A 21,758-nucleotide genomic window follows, 5' to 3' on the forward strand; every position below is an offset into this window, starting at 1 on the left:
TTTGAAAATGGCCACTGCAATCAGCCACCTGGTGGCTGCCTGCTCCAGCCCTTAAAGTGGCAAGCACCCAAGGCTGTGCTGCCACTATCAGAACATGGACCAGGGGCTTGAAGTGCCAGCAAAGCAGGTTTAGATTGGGTATTAGGAAAACCTTCTTTGCCGTTAGAACAATGAGGCAATGGAAAAGAGTGCCCAGGGAAGTTGTGGAATCTCCAGCACTGAAGTTATTCTAGAAGAGGTTGAAGCTATTCTAGAAGAGGCTGGATAAGCTTTTGTCCAGGGATGATGGATGCATAGCAATACCTATATTCCACTATGGGTATTTCCCATGCTTCTGGGCTTTTCTGGTTGCCATATGAGGCCAGGAAGGATTTTTCCCCTGCCTGCTGCTCCATGTGTCAGGGGCTTATTTTTCACTTTCCTCAGAAATATTAGGTGTTGGCTGCAATCAGGGCTGGGGATTTTGACTGGGGTGTGCTGAGAGGTTCCTGGCTAGGTCTTGTTCCTCCACTCGTGGTCAAACCAACTGTCATATTTGGGGTCAGGAAGAAATTGTGACTCATGATCAGATTGGTACCAGCTGGGAGTTTTTGCCTACCTCTGTAACGGGGAGTATAGCCCTCTTTTTTGGATCTCTTGCACATATTTTAACAACCTGTGCAGCAGCATGACATTGACCACTATGGTCCCTCCTGCTTTACCTGTGGTAGCTTAGGACTGGGTCACAACTGACTCTGTAGTGTTGCTTATAGGTTAGACAAAGGTTAGACTTTTCTGTGCTTCTGTGACACTGCATTTTGTCTTATCTGTTTCGCTATGAATTTCTCCCTTGGGCAGAGGATTAGTATTTGGCTCTGTCCCACTTCAATCCTGTTTTAAGACCTGACTAACAGTCACAAAATGCTGAGGATGCCAGGATGCTGCTTCTTTTCTGAAGTGCTCAGCATCTATATAGAGGAAGTTATTTACACTCGTTTAATCCCTCAAATTATAATCTGTAATTGAGGTCACTGAGATTTATTTGGCAAGTTTTATTCCCTGTTCCCTACACAAGGTGCCAGTAGTAGTGAGGGCAGCAATCATACTATCTTGATGCATACATTTAAATAGCATTCATCAGTGCTGTAACACCTTGGAATACTGAAAATGTTCCAGGAGCAATATATTAGGCCCTTGGGACCATATGCTAATGAGACACTTTTTTAATCTGATAAACAGGAGACTGATGTGGTACCGGACACACAGCTCTTGGAGAAATTCAATCACATTTCCTTTCATTCCTTTGAACAATCAGAAGAAATTGATAGAGAGCAGTCTTTGGAGACAATGTATATCACTGACTTCTTTCTGGCTCTGGCAATCTGTAATACTGTAGTAGTTTCATCCCCTAACCAACCACGTCAAAAGGTAAGAAAAAATTCTGTTACTCTGTGGCCAAAATTTGGGATGTTGAGGCATATTTATAGTTGTTATTGTGCTCCCTTATAGTACCTTTTTCCATGGAGTGAAGAAAAAGAACTGCCTTTTAAAAATGATCATTTTCTCCTTCATTGGTTTGCTGCTTTTGCCAGAAGGAAAAGAACACCTGTATTGTTAAAACTGCACTGCCCAGCAAGCTAATGCATAATATAAACCTAGCAAAGGTTTCCAGTGAAGTGAAGCTTGTCTTGAATACATTTGACTTTCACATATAAATAGTCTGTTACTTTTACAAGAGAGATGCTCTGAGACTAAATTGAATTTGCAGTTTTTATTATGTTCTAGTGACTATTAAAATGCCCAATATTAATACCTCATCCAGAATGAAAAATCTTCACCAAAGAAAACTGTAGCTATATCCTAGCATCATAAGAAAGTTAGGGAGTGCCTGCTTTTCAATTTTTTTACAGTAATAATAATAATAAAACATAGATTTGACAACCTAGGATTTGTTGCTGCTCAGCAGCTGTTTTATGGGTAGTGCTATCCTCCCTGTAGTAATGATCACTTTATACATCTGATTAGAATTGATCCTTAAAAAAAAAGAAGTTAAAATGAGGACAGCCTCTGAGTGACCACATTTGAACTTCCTATAAAACCATTTGAACCATGATTGAGCCTAGTGATTACTCTAAATAAATGTTACTTATAAGAACCTTATTTCTCCTGCTAAATTGCGACGTTTCGGTGATTACTCCCATTGTTTATACAGCTTGGATTTTAGTGTTAGAACTGGCCAGCTAAATACATAGTTTGCTCTTTATAGATTTCATGGACACTAGAGCTGGAAGGGACCTCAGAAGATCATAGAGTCCAGCCCCCTGCCCCAGGGGCAGGAAGCCAGCAGGGATCATAGGATCCCAGCAAGATAAACATCCAAATGTCTCTTGAAGGCATTCAAAGTGGGTGCTTGAACCACCTCCAGCTGCAGTCTATTCCAAACCTTGGGAGCTCGGACAGTAAAGAAATTCTTCCTTGTGTCCAGCCTGAAACAGTCATGGAGGAGTTTGTGACTGTTCGACCTTGTCATCACTTGGGGCGCTCTGGTGAACAGACATTACCCCAGATCCTGGTGAGCACCCCGATAAACTTATAGGTGGCCACCAGGTCACCCCTGAGCCTGCGCTTCTCCAGGCTGAAGAGTCCCATAGCTCTCAGCCTCTCATCATAAGGTCTGTTTTCCTGACCTCTGATCATGCATGTGGCTCTCCTCTGGACTCTCTCAAGCTTCTCCACATCCTTTTTGAATTGTGGAGCCCAAAATTGGACGCAGTACTCCAGCTGCGGCCTCACCAAGGCCAAGTACAATGGGAGAATGATGTCCTGGGATTTGCTTGAGAAACATCTATGGAGGCAAGCAAGAATTTTGCTTGCTTTACTAGCTGCAGCATCACACTGAGGGCTCATGTTCATCTTGTGGTCAATCATGACCCCCAAGTCCCTTTCGTCTGTAGCACTAGCCAGCGTAGCGCTGCCGAGCCTATAAGCATCCTGCAGGTTTTTCTTCCCAAGGTGGAGATCCTTGCATTTTTCGGTGTTAAACACCATCAAGTTCTTGTCCGCCCATTTCCTGAGCCTGTCAAGGTCTGCCTGGATCACCCTCCTGTCCTCAGGTGTGGATGCTTTACCCCAGAGTTTGGTGTCGTCGGCAAACTTAGCCATTCCGCTTCTGACACCAATGTCCACATCATTAATGAATATGTTAAATAGTATAGGTTCTAGGACAGAGCCTTGGTCACAGCACACCATGACGATTGACTTCCGTCAACCACCACCCTCTAGGTCCTACTACAGAGCGAATTCCCCAGCCAGCGGATCGTGTTGAGGCCGCAGTTAGCCAGTTTTGCTAAGAGGTGATCATGGGATACCAGATCGAAGGTTTTTTTTAAAGTCAAGGTATATAACATCAGTCTCTTCTCCCTTGTCCAAGTGATAGGTCACCTGGTCGTAAAAGGAAATAAGATTGGTCAAGCAAGACCTACCCACAACAAACCCATGCTGGCTATTCCTCAGGATGTTGCCATCAGCCAGTCTGTTAAGAATGGCCTCTTTGATAATCTTTTCTAAGACCTTCCCCAGGATAGAGGTCAGGCTGATGGGCCTGTAGTTAGTCGGATCCACTTTCCTCCCTTTCTTGAAGATGGGTACCATATTGGACTTCTTCCAACCTTTGGGCACTTCACCAGAGCACCAGGAGTTCTCAAAGATCTGTGCCAGGGCTGAGCTATGATGCTAGCCAACTCAGTACCCTGGCGTGTAAACTGTCAGGGCTGGCTGATTTGAAGGTATCCAGCCTCTGAAGGTGTTCCTTCACGAGGTCAGCATTGATGGAGGGTAAGGAATCTCCCTCACCTGGGCCTCCCTGTCCCATAATGGGCAGGGGCGTCCCATGGGACTGGTGAAAAACCAACGCAAAGTACCCATTTAGCAAATTGGCTTTTTCCTGGGCTTTGGTTGTCAGTTGTCCCATGTGGTTTAGCAGGGGTCCAGTGTTGCCCTTGCTTTTCCTCTGGTTCCCCACATATCTAAAAAAGGACTTTTTATTGTCCTTGATACTTGTAGCTAGTTGGAGTTCCGTCGCAGCCTTGGCTTTCCTGGTTTGCTCCCTGCAGGTCTGGACCAGAGCAGAGTAGTCCTCCTTGGTGGTGGATCCAGTCCTCCATCCTTTGTAGATCTTTCTTTTTAGACGCAGGAGATCTGGTAGTTCCCTGGAGAGTCAAGAGGGCTGCTGTACCCTTTTTCTGCCTTTCCTCCTAGATGGAATAGACTTTGCTTGTGCATCCAGGATGCTCCTTTGAGGAGCAGCCACTCGTCCTGACCTCCCCTCCCCTTTGGGTTGTGGCCCTTTAGGGCCTCACTGAGAAGCCTCCTGAGCTTGTCAAAGTCAGCTTTCCTGAAGTCAAGGACTTATGCATTGCTGACTGACTTGCCATCTTTACGGTGGATGGTCAAGGTGACCAGTTCATGGTCACTGTCACCCAGCTTCCCTTCGATCGTTAGGTTGCTGATTAGGTCGTCCCCCGTTGCCAGTACCAAGTCGAGCAGTGCTTTACCTCTCGTTGGCCCGTAGACTTCTTGCCTCAGATAGAGCTCATCCACACATGAGAGAAAGCTTTGCGGCCACTCGGATTTGGCCAAGCGCTCTTCCCACGAGATGTCTGGGTAGTTGAAGTCTTCCATGACAATCATGCATGGGGAGCATGCGGCCTCAGCCAATTCCCTGGCGAACTCCTGGTCAAGCTCTTGATCCTGGGTTGGAGGTCTGTAGCAGACTCCCACCATTGTGTCCCCTGTGCTGTGTTCCCCATGGATTTTAACACAGGGGGTCTCCAGTTGTCCACCCTGGGCACCAATGTCAGTGTGCAGGGATGTATAGCTTTCCTTAACATAGAGAGCTACACCTCCACCCCTTCTATCTACTCGATCCCTCCTGTACAGGGTATAGCCATTTATACCTGTGGCCCAGTCATGGGTGGAGTCCCACCAGGTCTCTGTTATCCCTATGACATTGTAATTGTTTGTGTTAAGCAGGAGGGCAAGTTCCTCCTGTTTATTCCCCAAGCTCCTGGCATTTGTGTAAAGGCAGGCAAGCCTCCCTTCGGGGGCCCTTGCCTTGCCTACAGCTCATTTCAGAGCTGGGGCGGGGATGGGCTCCCTTAAGTGCCTTGGCCTGCTGGCTCTGCAGGGGTTGCTCAGGGGGCCAGCAGTGACGGTATTCCTCCCATCCCCCAGCAGGCTTAGTTTAATTTATGTTCACAAATGCTCAGTTTGCCTGGACAAATAGATCGTTATAGGCTGATAATTGTCAGCACTGATGAAACCTTTTGCCCCGTTCTCTGATCCTCCTACTAGAGCTCTAGCAACAGCATGGGAGACAGTGTGATCAAGCAAAAATGCAACAGAGAAATGTATTGAGAGAATAAAATATTTCCTTCTTTTCTATACATCTGATAGAAAGAGGGACATAAACCTTCTCCTTTCTCTGGAGGATGCAGTGATAAACTGTATTGGGTTAATGATTTAGGGATTGCCTGCAATTTTACTGAGATCAGTATTGGATTTCTGCTGTGCAAGATACATTTACATGAAGGAATTCCTTGAATATTAGTGCTTATCAGAGACTCATTAGGTTTCTTTTCCTTACCCTGCATTGCACTGAGCCTGCAAAGGGACTCCATACTGAGCCCTGTTTTAACCACCTATGTAATCCAATGGATGATAATGAGTTGGATGCAAGTGAGGACAGAAATGACGCTAGTTTTGCACTCCCCCTGCCATTTCCCTTCACAGCAACAAAGGAGAATGAGCTTTCTAGAAACTCATTTCTTTGACAAGTCTTTATTCTAAACTGCTTGCTAGTACCTAGAAATTATTAACAGCATACCTAGATAAGCATGCATATGCTATTTACGTTTCTAATCAGAGTCTAGTAAACCAAGATAATAGCTCAAGCACCATGTGATATCTTGTTTTTCATGGAGGAGGGTGGAGAGGAAGTAAGAAGGGGAGTGTGCCAAGTGTATAAATCTATGTATCCTTAAGTTAATTTTAGCTGCTTGTCACTTTTTGTGGAACAGGTTAGCCCTCAAAGGCATCCTTGAAACTAGCAGAAAAGCACAGAAGCCTATTTGCTTTGACTTTATAAAAGATACAAAATATATCTTCCTCATTGTTTTGTTATTAATCCTAACTACTAGTAGTACATCACAACTATATATTAAAATTGGAAAGCATGTAATTTTACATGCTGCACAATTTTACAGTTGATGTTCTTTAAATATAAGTAGCTCTGGGCTGACCAAACTTACTTATTCAGTAATAAGTTATACTAAATTTGCTAAATAATACTGAATACAATTGAGTAACTGTTGCTAAATAATTTAAATGTAACCCCTCCCAGCTTTAAAGTTTAAATAGGCTATTTCTTCAGGAAAGAACTCAACTACTCCTTATTGACATAAAATATCTGTTGCTTTATGAAGTAGATTTAGCCTATCTCTGCTTTCACTGATTTTTTAAAAACTTTCTTTTATTGCAGATGAGACTTGCTCCCTTAGGTAGAATTCCTATTAAATCCCTTGAGGAAATAAAACAGATGTTCCAGAGATTATCCGTCCGAAGACTAAGCTCATCACCACTTCCAAGTGCAAAAGAATCCTCCTTCCCCGAGAGCTCTAATACTTTTGTGGGCAAACTTTCTATTTTCAGAGTGAAGCTGGCTTCACCTGCTGCTGAGGGGGTTACCCAAATGGCTAACGTACCCCAGACTGCTGATAGGCAGCAAAGCCCCAAAGTACCTCCCCCTGGAGAACAAGATTCAGTAGATGTAGCTGCAGGCAGCAAAACCTGTGATCCTGAACCATATCTTGAACAATGTCCTATAACTATGCTCCGCTACGAGGCTGAAAGCCCAGATGAAGCTGCAATGGTTTATGCTGCCAGAGCTTACAAATGCACTTTACAGACAAGGACTCCTGATCAAGTTACTGTGGATCTGGGTGCTTTAGGCTCTTTAACATTTCAACTTTTGCACATTCTGCCTTTTGATTCAGTGCGAAAAAGAATGTCTGTAGTTGTTAGACATCCTCTCTCCAACAAAGTGGTGATATACACAAAAGGAGCAGACTCAGTCATCATGGACTTGTGCAGCATCCCAACAGGTATCTGCAGAACATTGGTAGTTCTTGTTAGTCTGGTCTTTATTAGCCTTTGTTTTTTCTTTCATATTGCAATAATGTAATTGGATAAAAAGCTTTGAGTGATTTATAAAATAAGTTAATAAACAGAGCTGCCTCAATTAAGAGTTCACCTCTTCCTGTGTGATGGACAGCTGATACAGCTGAGAAATATAGAGAAGTCAGGGATCAAGTCCTCCATGCAATAAAATATCCAAGAGGTACCTAACTTTAAGAACCTGTATAGATACACTGGAGCCAGTGGAAGTGTCTGCACATGCCCCCCACGGCACAGTTGTTTCTCCACTATCATTTAGTACTTGCTTTAGGAAGTACTAAATGAAGGCCTAGTAACAGCCATTACTGTGCTGTCCCAGTGGCACATGGTTATTTTTAGCTGCTACATCACCATAGCTCATCATTACAGTAATGTAGCATTGGCATCACAGTTTGTGCCTGCTGACACTATGTTACTGTAGTAATGAGCTACATTGCCGTAGCTTGTTGCTATGGTGACATAGCATCACATGTAGATGCCCCCAGTAGGATTTTGCACATGCATAATGTTAAGGTACCTGCTTAAAGGCTTTGCTGAATTTGGACCCGTTAGTATGATACTAACACACTTTATTTTTAGTTATTTAAATTTGTTTAGAGTTAGACACTCCCTGGTCTTTATCTGTATGAATCAGTCTTACTTCACATAGAGAAACTGTAATATTGAATGCTGTCACCTGTTGCAGGGCTGTCTAACTTCTAAGCAGCTGGGACCCTTGTGCTGCACACTATGTGGGTGCCCCCACAACTCTGCATCACACATCCCACCACTGCTGCCCTGTATGCCCACTCAGCCCTGAGCTCACCCTCAGCTCCCTGTGCCATGCCCTGCTGTATCACACCACCCTGCCCTCTGAAAAGTGCTTAGAAAGCAAAAGCATGAGAATGGAGGAGGAGCCCGAAGACTCAAGATGCTGTTGCAGGCAGGAAAACAGGAGGGACTGGTGGCTGGGTAGGAGCCTGGAGGCTGTAACTTAACCCCTTGTGGACTACTGTTTGGACAGCCCTGACCTTTCACATCAACTCTGTGTAAAAACAGATCTTGTCCTCCCCTCTGGTACTAAGCACATCTGTATTCTGGCTGCAGAGTTCTGCAGCACATTTTTGTGCCAACAGGAAACCCTGGCTTCTGTAGAACAGTGGCATAATAGTTACCACTGTAGCGGTTAATCTATGCAGTATGGAAAACACCATTTTTACTGAGGGTCAATAAGAGTAAGACAACACAACATCATCATGTCTATACATGAATAGTACATATCTCATTTGGATTTAAATTGGATTTAAATCAAGGGAAGTTTTCTGTCATATCTAGTTTGGAAAACTAAGGTTTGTTTTTTTTTAAAAGTGTACAGTGTAGCTTAACTCCTCTCCCATTGAAATGAGGGGAGTTTGCCATTCATTTCAGTGGCAGATGAGTTAATGCAATACTGAGTTCCTATGAAAATCCTTCCCTTACATTTTTTGCCAACTGTGATGCTAGAGTATCCCCTCTTTGCTAACCTCTGACAGGCTTGCACATTCTGACATTCTCTAAACATTCAACCTGAATAATCCTGTGCAAATATTTGTTAACATTGAAGTCAAATTTATTCATTTTTTTAACTTTGCTTTAGCTCTGCTGCTGTGAAATAATGCTAACAAGTGTGTGTCAACAAACTGTGTTTTTACTTATTTTGTTATGTTTTGGATGTTTTTAGATGTTCATAGTTCTAAAATAAAACAAAAGAAAATTAAGGCAAGAACTCAGAAACATTTAGATGATTATGCCAGAAGAGGACTGCGCACGTTGTGTATAGCTAAGAGGGTAATCTTTTTTAATAGATTTATTGTTCATGAAATGATGTAATTATCTGGATTAGGAGTGTTAGCTAGGAGACTGGCACCATTACTTCTAAACAAGTACATGCACATCAGAACTAGAATTTTAGTTTAATGTAGGTTGATTTCAGGAGATATCAGTAAGTTAACCTGTATTGCTGCATAACCACTAGTGGGTGTCATTGAAAAAGGACAATTAAGCAGGGCTCAGAAATTGTAATGAACAAATAATTAGCTTGGGTTTCTGTGTAAGGCATGTGGGGACTTAGTAGAGTTGGGAAAATGCTCACAAACATATATTTTATTAGACTAACTGTACAATTCGTCTAATAAAAGATATCACAAAAAATCCTTGCCTCATATATTTCCTGGACCACTGTGGCAAAGCAGCAACACTCCAGCTGTACCCCAAAACATACATCATTTTTTCTGGTTTAAGATTTTAGTCAGACTTAGAATTCAAACAATCTCAGGCAAGTTTTGTAGCTTTGCATATGTAGTTCAGTGATCTGCGGTTTGGGTGTGACTCTGGACGAGATTTTAAGGTGCATTTTTCTTTGTGTTCAGTACTGCCCAAACAGTCTAGCTATGACATGACAGTGAAACAGAAAGAAAATCTCTGGACTTTGTGACATTCTAGAATTAATTAGAGCCAAGATGTTGAACACTATGTGTTTTGTTTCTCTGCATAGGTGATGAGTGATGAAGAGTATGCAGAATGGTTAAATAGCCATTTTTTAGCAGAAACCAGTATTGACAACAGGGAAGAGCTTCTGCTTGAATCTGCCACAAGGTTGGAGACCAAATTAACACTCCTTGGTAGGTAGAAAATGCCTACCCCACTTATGCTTTGCTATGCTAAACTGAATTTGCTTTTAAGGTGCATGTACTTAGGGGTCTTTCTATTTATATAAGATTTATTGCTTACTGTTGAATTACCCTAAATCTCTTTGGTAACTATAGGGCTTACTACAGATTCCCTTGAGAATATGTCTAGCCTTTCTGATATTTGTAGTGTGCTTGAGATGAAGCCTATATGACATCTTTCTACCTCGGAATAGACCAGAGCACTTGGGTATTGGCAGCAAAATTATGCACATACTAGAAGGTTGCAATGCATCATGAATTTGCATGCAAAAACACTTGCTGTGTTGCACAGACGTCCTCTCTACCTTAGCACTCAATCACTGTTGCAGTGCTGGTATAGTAGCCACAGAGGCACAGTTTGTATCACTAGACAGTTTGGTAGTACATGGCAGCCACAGTTCTATGCTAGCATGCTAGTTCAGCTATGGATTAATTGGGGAAAAAACTCCAGTATAGATGCATTCAAAGGGGGAGGGAGAAAAATGTCCAAAGGGCTGTAGAAAGCTTAATGACTCCAGGCAACTATACACAAATGATCTTCAAGAAAAGATTAAATACCTGATTATAAGAATGGAAAAGCAGCTGTTTTAGGAAGCAGACTAGGAGTGGCCTCTTCCTCCTTCCCATAAATAAGATAGTTGTGTCCAACTTTTAAACTTCTTGTTTTTGTATTTCCAGAACTTGTAGTTGCTTAGCTTTCTGTAGCGTTAAAGGCAATATGGTGCAGGGGCAATGATGGTGTTGGAAACCTTGCCTAGACCCGCCCCATCTACAACCACTGCATAGGTGAGGCACAATAGCAGTTTCTGATAGGAGAAGGAACACAGGCATTTTTGCCTCCTACCTTCTCCAATGAATGGTATGGAGGAGGCACAGTTCTTTCTGTTGCTCAGATACTGCTTTAGCCAGCATCCATGTGTTAAAATCCAAATCTTTCCTCTTGAAATCCTGGCGTATTCCATTCAAATGCTACCAGATAGTTTAGTGTTTCCCATCATCACCCTTCCCAAGCTTATCAACTAATTCCTTGTTCCAGGTTAATTTGCTTCTATCTTTCTAATCATTTGGCTTGATCAACCTGCTTTGTATCATAGGTGCCACGGGTATTGAAGATCGCCTGCAGGAGGGTGTTCCTGACACTATAGAAGCGTTACGAAAAGCAGGAATAAAAATCTGGATGCTGACAGGGGATAAAAAAGAGACAGCTGTCAATATAGCATATGCTTGCAGATTATTGGAACCAGATGACAAAGTCTTCACCCTCAAATCACAAAATAGAGTGAGTGGAAAATGAGAAATTTTTTTGCCGGAAATGAGAGGCTACCCTGTTAACACATATGCACACACTCACACCCCAGCATTTTCTAAGACATGAAAACTGAAAAACTGACTCTCATCCACACAGGAAACATTTTACATAGGTTTTCCAGCAATATAGGTCTTACTACTACCCCTAAAGGATTACTAATTTTTTCAATTGAAGGCATTGTCTTGTTTCTCTTGGCATTAGGGTAAAAAGTTGACATACTTTACCTATTTATAAAAGCTTGGCGAAAGCTAGAAGTTAAAGCATATTAATATTATAAACACCAGACTAAAATTATTGTCATGGAAATTGTACTGAATGTAATTTTTCCCCTGCTTTGTGTCATATCTTCCTTCAGCCCCACTTGATTAGCATTAATGTGCAAGGAATAATCTCATTAAGGAATATTGCACACAGTTTTTTCATAGAATTAATCCACTTACAATTTTAATGGAGAAAAATCTCCTCCCTCCCCCCTTTAAAAGATATGTCAGTGGTTTGGTAAATAAAACAGCTTAAAAATGCAGCTGCAGTAGGAATCAGGGTTAATCTTCCTTGATAATTGTGCCCTCTGGTGGATGTATATAGCTGTCTGGGTTTTGAGTCTCTGTTAGCTATTAAAAAGGATTTTTTTTTAAATGCCAACTGTGGTAGGTAAAGGTGACCTGCAAAGCATGTGTGGGCAGAGGCTGGGAAGGAATTTTATGCAGAAAGATTTTTAATGAAGTTAGGAAAGATTGTTTTTAAAATCTTGCTTTTTCTCTTACTTGTATTTTACAGCAGAAAATCAGGTTGTCTCTACCCTGGAAGTCTCTCTGCACTAAATAGATAGTTACTGTAACAACCAATTTATGGTGGAAGGGGGTTTGGTCAGATTTTGTGGAACATGTTTGATATTTATTTTTAGCACTTTTCTGCTTTGTGTGGTTAAATAACAATGTGGATAATGGGTAGAAAGGAATCACATTTTTGCCTTAGTTAAAGCGTTAGCCCTCACAGGAAACTGGCTCTCAAGTCTCCTAGCAGGGCAAGGGCAGACAGGACCTGACACTCTGGTTTCTTGGTAAAAATGGAAGCAGGCAGAACTCCCTTTCTGACAGAAAGACTGTTTTTTTAATAAAATGTAAAGTAGCACAAAAATGGCACAAGGCCAATTCTTTTGGAACCCCTCACTGTGACCAGTATCCTGGATCTGAAATGTATCCATGAGCTTCTCCCTTTCCAGATTAAACACACTGAGAAAACAAACAAGTCATAATTGAGCCTTATTTATATTACCTAATCCTTATTATGATTCTCATGTTTTCATTGACTTGTTCCAGTGTACTTCATTGCTTTTCCTCTTCACAGAACAGAATCTATGTCAAGCCATGCTTTTACAAGGTTAAGTAACAGACCCTTACCACAAACAGCACACCATATCCAACGTATTTTAAAAAAATAGGAGAAGATGAATTCAGGTCACCTCCACACACATAAAGTCCAGTCATAGTAAAAGAAATTACTAATATGTGCAGTTTGTGGCCTTTTGCAAGTGTAATTTATAAACTGGGAGTGGACCTGGTTTCTAGTTATATTAGCCTGACTGCCTTTCTCTATGCCTTTGCCTAGGATGCCTGCACATTGTTGATGAACAGTATTTTAGAAGCTATTCAAAAAAGCATTGATGCCAAAAACAATCACTGTCCCAAACTTGCAAGTGCATCTTCAGGAACCTCCACTCCAACTGCAGAGTTCAGTGCTGGCCTAGTAATTGACGGAAAGACTTTGGAATACACACTGCATGAGAGTCTGCAGAATATTTTCCTGGAGCTCACAGGAAAGTGTCGAGCTGTTGTCTGTTGTCGAGTGACACCCCTACAAAAAAGTGAAGTGGTCAGACTCGTGCGAAACAATCTGAAAGTGATGACATTAGCTGTTGGTGAGTATCATCTCCCTTCACACAAAGTTATCTCTGCTCCACTGAACAATATAATCCAAATTGTTCACCTTCAACGTTCTGTTGTGTACTTATGTTGCTCTGGCTTATCCTCATGTGAGACCAGATTCTCTCTGCATAAGCTGATATAAGTCCATTTAGTTAATGGCATTGCACCCATTCTTTCTGCCAAATGTTTGGCCCTTGAATTAGTTACTGGCAAACTCTTCATCCTTTGCTCACAAGAACACAGAGAGAGTAATGTTTAGCCTTGCACCTTTTTGGTTTATTTTTTTGTTAAGGAGTTTTTATGCCATTCTCCAGTACAAATCCCATATTGTTCTGCAGGAGAAGTGGGAAAAGATCCAAACTCTCTTGTATCTGACTAGCATTTAAAAAAACCTCACTGTTTTTCTGTTCCAGTGTATCAGTTAGTTTCTGAAAAATGTTACAACTATTATGCAGTTGGACAGTGCTTTTATAGGCTACACTATTGATTATAATGATACTCCTCTATATTCTGTACAGTTTTCTGGCATATTTATATTTTTTCACTACTTCCACATACAAGGCAATAGCCAACACAGTTGTTTCAATACTGCATTGAAAATAAGACAGTTTTCCTCTTGAATTTTTCCCTTGGAAGGTGATGGTGCCAATGATGTCAGTATGATCCAAACGGCTGATACTGGAGTAGGAGTCTCTGGCCAAGAAGGCATGCAGGTAGCATACACAAAAACAGCTGCAAATGACTTCAGACTCAATTTTGAATACATTCACAGTTCACCCTTGAGGCTTACACAATACATCAGTACATAGGGGAACTAGTTTGAGCTCACTCCCAGGCATGAATGCTCCTCCAGAAGCAGTCAGAGACTAAATGCTGTAGGGGCTCAGAACACTGAGCAAGGAAGTCTGTTACTCACTTTCTGGAGGACACAACAGTCTAAATTTAAATGGTTTCAGTGGAATTATGTGAGCTTAAGTAAAGGCAAAATGTAGGCTCTTGCACATAAGATGTTTGAGTAGCACAAAGACGCTCATATCCAAACGGAGAATTGGGTAAGGGAGTGCAGTACTATAGCATAAAATGCCCCACTGCCCCTTACGTGCCTGCATTTGATACTCTTTGTATCTGATGTGCCACACATTCAGGAGCTCCTTCTTTTCTGTGTGTGTTTTGCAGGCTGTAATGGCAAGCGATTTTGCAATTTCCCAATTCAAGCACCTCAGGAAGCTGTTGCTTGTCCACGGTCACTGGTGCTACACCAGGCTGGCCAACATGATCCTTTACTTTTTCTACAAGAATGTGGTAAGTGGCTTGGGTATATAAGGGAAAAGATACTTTGAGTATGAAAGGATACAACTATTCTTGCTTGGTTTTAATTGTTGATGCCATATTTACTCGAGTAAAAGACAAGGTGCCCCCTCCTCCTCCCCCCCCCCCACTTAACATACGGAACAGAGCCCCTCATCTTAGAATCAAGTATGAGGTGGCATGGGGTTAGGCAGCTGCTCCAGTTCCAGCTCTGGCCCCAGCACTGAGTCAGCACCAACCCCACTACACCTCCCCCACAGCCTCAGGCCCCCACTACCCCATCTCCTGCCTACACTGCTTCTCCCATCCTCCCACTCTTCCCCCTGTACCCACCACATTGGTTCTGGCGCTGACAGAATCCATCCCCACTGTAGCCTGGGGCTTGAGCATGGTCCCAGCCTGGTCCTGTAGCAGTAGTGAGACTTCAAGGGAGAGGAGACAAGGGGTTGGGGACCCAAGGCTGTGGAGGACAGAAGTGGCATGGAGAGGGAAAGAAGGAGGGGGTCAGGGCCTGAAGCTGTGGGGTATAGGCGGCAGGGGGAAAGCTGAATGCCTCCCCCCCTACTTGCCCCACAGCCTCCACACTGCTTGCCCCTACCATTTGTCCCCTTACTGCCTGTTTCCCACTGCTCCCTCCACCCTTACTTCTCCCTTACTGCCTTCCCAAGGCCCCCGCACTGCCTGCCTCATTACTGCCTCACTACCGCCTGCCCTACTGTGTGCTCCTCCACTGCCTCCCTCATTGTCTGTCCCCCAACTGCCCACAGTAGTGGGGGGATAAATTTAAGTTAGTTTCTATACACAGAAAATTATAATAAAGATATAGATTTTCCATGTATAGAATCTAATTAATGGGTGGGGGGTTATCTTAAATTCAGGGTCATCTTAGATTTGAGTAAATACAGTACATTCAGAGCACTTGAAAAAAGTTGTGGACATCAAGTGATTCGGTTTTCAAGTTTCATCAAGAGAGCCTGTACATCTGCTATGAGTTGAGTTCAGGGCTCCAGTTGCACTTAAAATCAATTAAACAGTGTATGTGTTACTTTGCAGGCATTACCAGCAGGTGGTAATGAGGTGAATATTTTAGTGAGTTATGCATGTGGATGACAGGTTTTGAAACATTCAGACATTTACAAATGAGATTATTTTGACAGAACAGTGCTAGCAAGTATTTGAAGAGCAACTATGTTTAATTCTAAAACAGTCCATGGATGAGATGTGTCATTTTTGACCAACAAAATCCTTGGCTGCTGTGGGTTTTATCTTACATATTTATTTATTTGATGTCTTTGAACTTTCAGGCCTACGTGAACCTACTGTTCTGGTACCAATTCTTCTGTGGGTTTTCCGGAACATCAATGACTGACTATTGGATTTTAATTTTCTTCAACCTCCTCTTCACTTCTGTGCCACCCATCATTTATGGCATTCTGGATAAAGATGTCTCTGCAGAGCTCCTCATGCAGCTGCCACAGCTTTATCTGACTGGTCAAAACTCTATGGTATGTTAATACTTCGCCCGAAGCAGGTTGAAACCCACAGAATATGAGCATTTTCCATTTTTTCCATTGCTTCATGTTTTTGTTAAGTCAAAACAAACAAGTTCAGAACCATCTTCCATATCTGGAACCATCTAGGCAAAGCTAAGTTATTTTTCAGACCTCCTACACTATGCTAGTCCTGTAGAGTGAAGAGATGATAAATTCTGGATAGAAGTGTGCTGGATGAATAATCTGTTACAGATGTGTTCTACCTTATTCATATTTATTGAGACAGCTATCAATAAGGTCCCTGGAAACTAAGACCCAGATACTTAAAGGGAGTTTTGCCTACAGGGCTTAAGTTTCTAATAATTTGGGTGGCCCTGGTAATAAGCATGGTATGAGAACGTGATTAGAATTTACTGTGCCTTACACAGAATAGCCAGATAAATCCTGGGCTCCCTTTTCTCTTTCATCTGTTTCATTTGCTCTTTCACAGGTCCCTCTGTATACACTGTTTTTTATATTTTCCTATGATGAAAATGAGAAAAATGACATTTGTCTGAAAAAATACTATTTTTAATTCAAAATTGGGAAAATTGTTCAGCCTCTCCCTGATCGCAGCTTTGCTTAGCATGATTTCATAGATTTCATAGACATTAGGGCTGGAAGGGATGTTGGGAGATCATCGAGTCCAGCCCCCTGCCCCAAGGGCAGGAAGTCAGCTAGCACTGAAGGATCCCAGCAAGATAGGCGTCCAAATACTTCTTAAAGGAGTCCACAGTAGGTGCTTTTACCTGGAGGCAGTCTATTCCAGGCCTTGGGGGCTTGGACAGTAAAGAAGTTTTTCCTTATGTCCAGACTAAAACGGTCTTGGAGGAGTTTGTGACCGCTGAACCTTGTCATCCCTTGAGGTGCTCTGATGAACAGTCATTCCCCCAGATCCTGATGCACACCCCTGATGTACTTACAGGCTGCCACCAGGTCACCCCTGAGCTTGCACTTCCCCAGGCTGAAGAGTCCCATAGCTCACAGCCTGTCTTCATAAGGCCTATTCTCCTGCCCTCTGATCATGCGTGTGGCTCTCCTCTGGACTCTCTCAAGCTTCTCCACATCCTTCTTGAATTGTGGAGCCCAGAATTGGATGCAGTACTCCAGCTGCGGTCTCACCAAGGCCAAGTACAGCGGGAGGATGACATCCTGAGATTTACGTGAGAAGCATCTGCGGATGCAAGCCAGAGTTTGGTTTGCTTTGCCAGCTGCAACATCACACTGGTGGCTCATGTTCATCTTGTGGTCAATCACGACTCCCAAGTCTCTTTCGGTCATGGTGCTAGCGAATGTAGCACTGCCAAGTCTATAAGCATGCTGCAGGGTTTTTTTCCCAAGGTTGAGTACATTACATTTGTCGGCATTGAATGTCTTCAGGTTTATATATGCTCACTTTTTGAGCCTATCCAAGTCAGCCTGGATCACCAGCCTATCCTCAGGTGTGGACGCTCTACTCTAAAGTTTGGTGTCATTGGCAAACTTGGCCAGTCCACTTCTGACACCAGTATCCACATCGTTGATAAAGACATTAAAGAGAACAGGTCGAAGGCAGAGCCTTGGGGGACACCACTGGTCACTGAGCGCCATGATGATTCACTTCCGTCAACCAGGAGCACTCAGCATACTATTAGCTCACCAGTTTTCCCACATACAAGGGCTGCAAACATCTTCAGACTGATTGTTCCTGATTCAAATGATGCTCCAGCAGCCTTCTGTCATTGAGCCTTAAGAGTTGCTTTAGTATGGGACAATATAGGGACATATTTTAAGTCAGTGGAGGGTGGACCAACAAAGGTGCAACACAAATTAGCCCTGCAGCCTCCATGACTGCTGCTCCAATCTCCTTCCAATGCCTGACCTAATGCTCTGCTTTCTGCTTCCTGCCCTGTCAGCTACTACTGCCTGTCTCCTCCCCACTCTGCCATGTGCCACACACAGAGGCTGTCTGTGTTACTTGTGGCATATATGCTACAGGTTGGCCACCCTTGTTTTAAAGTAGTTCCTTCCCAGATATTTCAGTGTTTTACTTAGAATATTTTGTATCATTTGGCTAATCTAGAAATACATTTTGCAAAGCCATATAGTCTCTCGAAGGGGTTATCACTGAAATCATTATTAAGTGGTATCCCACTTCATCTCTTGCTGTCATTGGAGGTTGGCATTTCTGAATGAAAAGCACAGCACACCATATTTCCTCACATATCACTTCCCTGCACTCCCCCCCCCCCCAAAAAAATAAATAAATAAGACACGCACCTTGTTTTTTGGAAGGTAGAATGTAGAATTTTTTTTCCAGGGTCATGGATTAGAGGTGGCTTTTTTTGGAGACAGTGTACTACAAAGTGGCTGCCTACTTTTCTCTCAGTTGGCAAACAGGAGACAGAATCCACCATTAACCGTTTCACAGCCTCCCTCAAGTTTGCAGCAACTTTTGGCTGAGCAGATGGTCAGAAATGAATTCAAGCTATGGTTAAGGGGATTAGTTTGTTCTTGAACCCCAACTCCTTTCCTTGTTTTCTTTGCAGGCCTACTCACCTTTAACTTTCTGGATCACCTTGCTGGATGCCTTTTACCAGAGTATGGTTTGCTTTTTTGTGCCTTACTTTGTAAGTAATGATTTTCAACTATATTTATGTATTTTGATAATTTAACTATTATTTTTAATAAGAAGCAATTTGGTTGCCCTGTTTCAAACTCATTTTAAAATGAGTATAATTATTGGAACTGCTTTGAACATTATGTATATAAAACTAACCAATGTTGCAGCAGTTAGTACAATGCAGTATATGATATATTAGGGATATATGCAGAGAATATATCCAGCTTCATACATCTCTTATTTTCCAGGCTTATTGTGGTTCAGACATAGACATCTTTTCTTTTGGAAACCCTCTAAATTTAGCAGCTCTCTTCATAATATTGCTTCACCTCCTAATTGAAAGTAAGACTTTGGTAAGTATTTCTTGCATGCTTTATAAAGGGTATAATTTTACCAGAAGGTGTTCAGTACTTAGTACAACTAAGGAAAGGGAAGAAATGTATATATGATATAGAAAAAATCTATTAAGCAATAAATACTGATCATTCTTTCCATGTGAGTAGCAAGTACTCCTGTCTCTGGCCTCATGGGAATACCATATTTTCTTGTGTGCAGCACAATCCCAAATAACACACGTATCTTATTTTTGGAAAGCAGAACATAGAAAAAAAGAGTTTTCCAGAGTCATGGTTGACTGTGTGACATAGATTAAGTCCTCTGGGGAACATAGAGTGTCCAAGAAGTGTGGCATCAGGAACTTCTTAGTGTGGCAGACAGTCTCCTGCAGTGCCACACTCCCTGGATACAAAACGTGTTTATAGATGTGCTCTGGGAGTAGGGGGAGAGTGGGGGCATCATACGAGCTTTAGTTAAAGTGTTCCTGCTACCATTTTTTAGGGTGGGGACACTGATACACATGACATTGGAGTCTGCTGGAGTGCAGTAATTACTATGCTGCAGCAGACTTAATTAATTGAGTCTGCTCTGACACACTGTAATTACAGTGCTTCAAAGTAGCCTCACTGCACATGTATAGGCACCCTTTATGTTTCTAGGAGGACTTAGTCTATTTAACACAAGGTTAGGCCCTAGACCCTTGCAAAGGGCTATAGCAAGACTGTTAGTTCTTTACTGTGAGCAGTTCTTTATATAAATTCCTGCAAATAAAGCATTGTTTCTGCATTGCAAGCTTCATTGTGATACTAACAACATCTTACTTGCTGCTTCAGGCATAAGCTATTGTGCTAAGCCAATAGTTATGGCTGTGAGAGAGTAAACACAAAATTCTGTCCCTTCAGCTTGCTGAGCAGATAGAAGTGGCAGCTGTCTTAGCAGCTGTATGACATGCACAGTGTCCCCAGGAGTGCTTCTTTTTCAGCAAAGAAAAGTGTTTCCTCCCTTAAAACATGCAGCATGGCTTGGTGGGGAGGAAGGGCAAGAGCAGGGGAAGAGCTATTTTTGTGGAAAGAAGTGCATGTTGTATACAAGAAAGTACAGTATTCACACTGCGAAAGTTAGCAAGGTCTTGCTCAAAACCTGTACATAAACATGGAGAACCAGACATTATAACTTCTTTTGCCTTTGTGCTCTCAGCTTAAGTTTTCCAAAAGGAAATAACAAACCATTGATATACTCTGCCTTTACAAATTCCAGTGCCTTGCTTCCCATAGACAACAAAAGTAGATTGTTCATTTTAAGTGCAGGGAACTGATAGCCTGTTGTGTAGCCAAGCTGAACAATTCAAAGGTATCTTTCCCTGCTAGAATAAAAAAACCATTATGCTGGAGAACTGTCATTGTAGTTTTTAATTAAATCAGCCTTTGCTATAGGATAGTGTGTGGGTTAAACCAGATCAGTTTTACATCTTTACATGGCATATATTTCTTAAACTAAACAATGGTGGCCTTATTAACACGTACATTTTCCTGTTTGGCCTAACTGGAGAAAACAGCAATCTGTTCAAACAGGAAGTTGCAGGGTAGTGATTGTTTATTATTTTTCTATGCATTTACTACAGACCGTTTCTGAAATTGTTTCATAACAGATGAAATGTCAAGTTGATTCGAAAGCTTTTGATCTGAAGATTTGTGCATGTTACTAAGCCTTTTTTCCTCAGTAGAGAGGGGCATGATAGGCCTCACAAAATAGCCTTTATTTAGCAAAGCCTGGATGGCGTGAATGGCTCCATGCTCTGAATAGCAAAACATTACATAAATAGCCTTTTTTGGCATGTATGGATGTCTGCAAGCTGTCAAACCAGTGACAACATGGTTTCCATAGGAACTAATGTATTCAATTAAAAAAATTGAAACAACCCCCCCATGCACAAAAGCCTAACAATGATAGACAGTTGTTCTACGTCTAATGCAAAATATGCAGTGGTAGTATCATGTGAAAGTTTTATTTCCACTTGTTTGAGAAGGGCATCTCTGATGCCTATGAGTAATGTTGTTATCTGAAGCACATGGCATTAAAGTCTTCAACCATGGAATCATGAATTTCCATGATTCCAAGAAAAATCTTTGCTTAAAAATGGATTAAATTACATGGCTACTTGTAAACTATAGAGGGAATGAACTGTTATCTCTAGGAGTACTTGAGTTAAAATCAAGCTTGTCATCTTCTCAAACCAATTTATGATCTCTAACTGGAGACCTGGTGGGGGGGGGGTGTGATGTGTATGCCTATTGACACTTCTCTATTTGTAAGCACTTAGACCTGATTTTTCTTTCTGCCTGTTTCTTTTCCAAATTACAGACTTGGATACATGTGACTGTTATAGTTGGTAGCATCTTATTTTACTTTATCTTTGCACTGACTTTTGGAGCAGCCTGCAAAACCTGCAATCCACCATCAAATCCCTATTGGATCATGCAGAAACACATGACAGACCCAGTGTTTTATCTTATCTGCGTCCTTGCTACTTGTATTGCTCTGATGCCCAGGTACTTTGTTATTTTACAGTTGCAAGTTACTGGTATCAGTTAACTTAAATTTTGTTGAGGCTTTGGTCTTATAAATAGGACCTACTGAAATCGTGATTTCACAGTTTTTGCAAAAACCAGCATTGCCTGAAAAAGCAGCCAGTGCCTGTGAAATTCCCAAATCCGTGGGGGGGGGAAAAAAAGCTTACTGAAAAGAAAATGATGGCTCCCCAGAAGGAGCCAGCTATCCTTGGGGTGCTATGGCAGCTTGTCCGGGGGGAGGGAGAAGAGGGAGCTGCCTACTTGAAGGGTTGCCGGC

The 21,758-nt window shown here is 42.1% G+C and overlaps 1 protein-coding gene across 1 annotated transcript in view; it reads left to right on the plus strand.

Annotated features, from left to right (window-relative positions):
* The window catches only part of ATP10D (ATPase phospholipid transporting 10D (putative)), a 63,822-nt gene that overhangs the window by 34,129 nt on the left and 7,935 nt on the right, over nt 1-21,758 (plus strand). The window contains exons 10-21 of the mRNA XM_019526407.1: nt 1,219-1,407; nt 6,518-7,139; nt 8,912-9,018; nt 9,725-9,851; nt 10,994-11,178; nt 12,817-13,126; nt 13,770-13,846; nt 14,310-14,435; nt 15,746-15,946; nt 18,502-18,582; nt 18,824-18,928; nt 21,273-21,460. Coding sequence (XP_019381952.1) covers nt 1,219-1,407; nt 6,518-7,139; nt 8,912-9,018; nt 9,725-9,851; nt 10,994-11,178; nt 12,817-13,126; nt 13,770-13,846; nt 14,310-14,435; nt 15,746-15,946; nt 18,502-18,582; nt 18,824-18,928; nt 21,273-21,460 — 2,318 coding nt within the window. The remainder of the gene's footprint in view (nt 1-1,218; nt 1,408-6,517; nt 7,140-8,911; nt 9,019-9,724; nt 9,852-10,993; nt 11,179-12,816; nt 13,127-13,769; nt 13,847-14,309; nt 14,436-15,745; nt 15,947-18,501; nt 18,583-18,823; nt 18,929-21,272; nt 21,461-21,758) is intronic.

This window comes from Gavialis gangeticus, unplaced genomic scaffold (assembly GCF_001723915.1).
Source record: "Gavialis gangeticus isolate Ggan-Ray unplaced genomic scaffold, GavGan_comp1, whole genome shotgun sequence".
Classification (NCBI taxonomy): domain Eukaryota; kingdom Metazoa; phylum Chordata; order Crocodylia; family Gavialidae; genus Gavialis; species Gavialis gangeticus.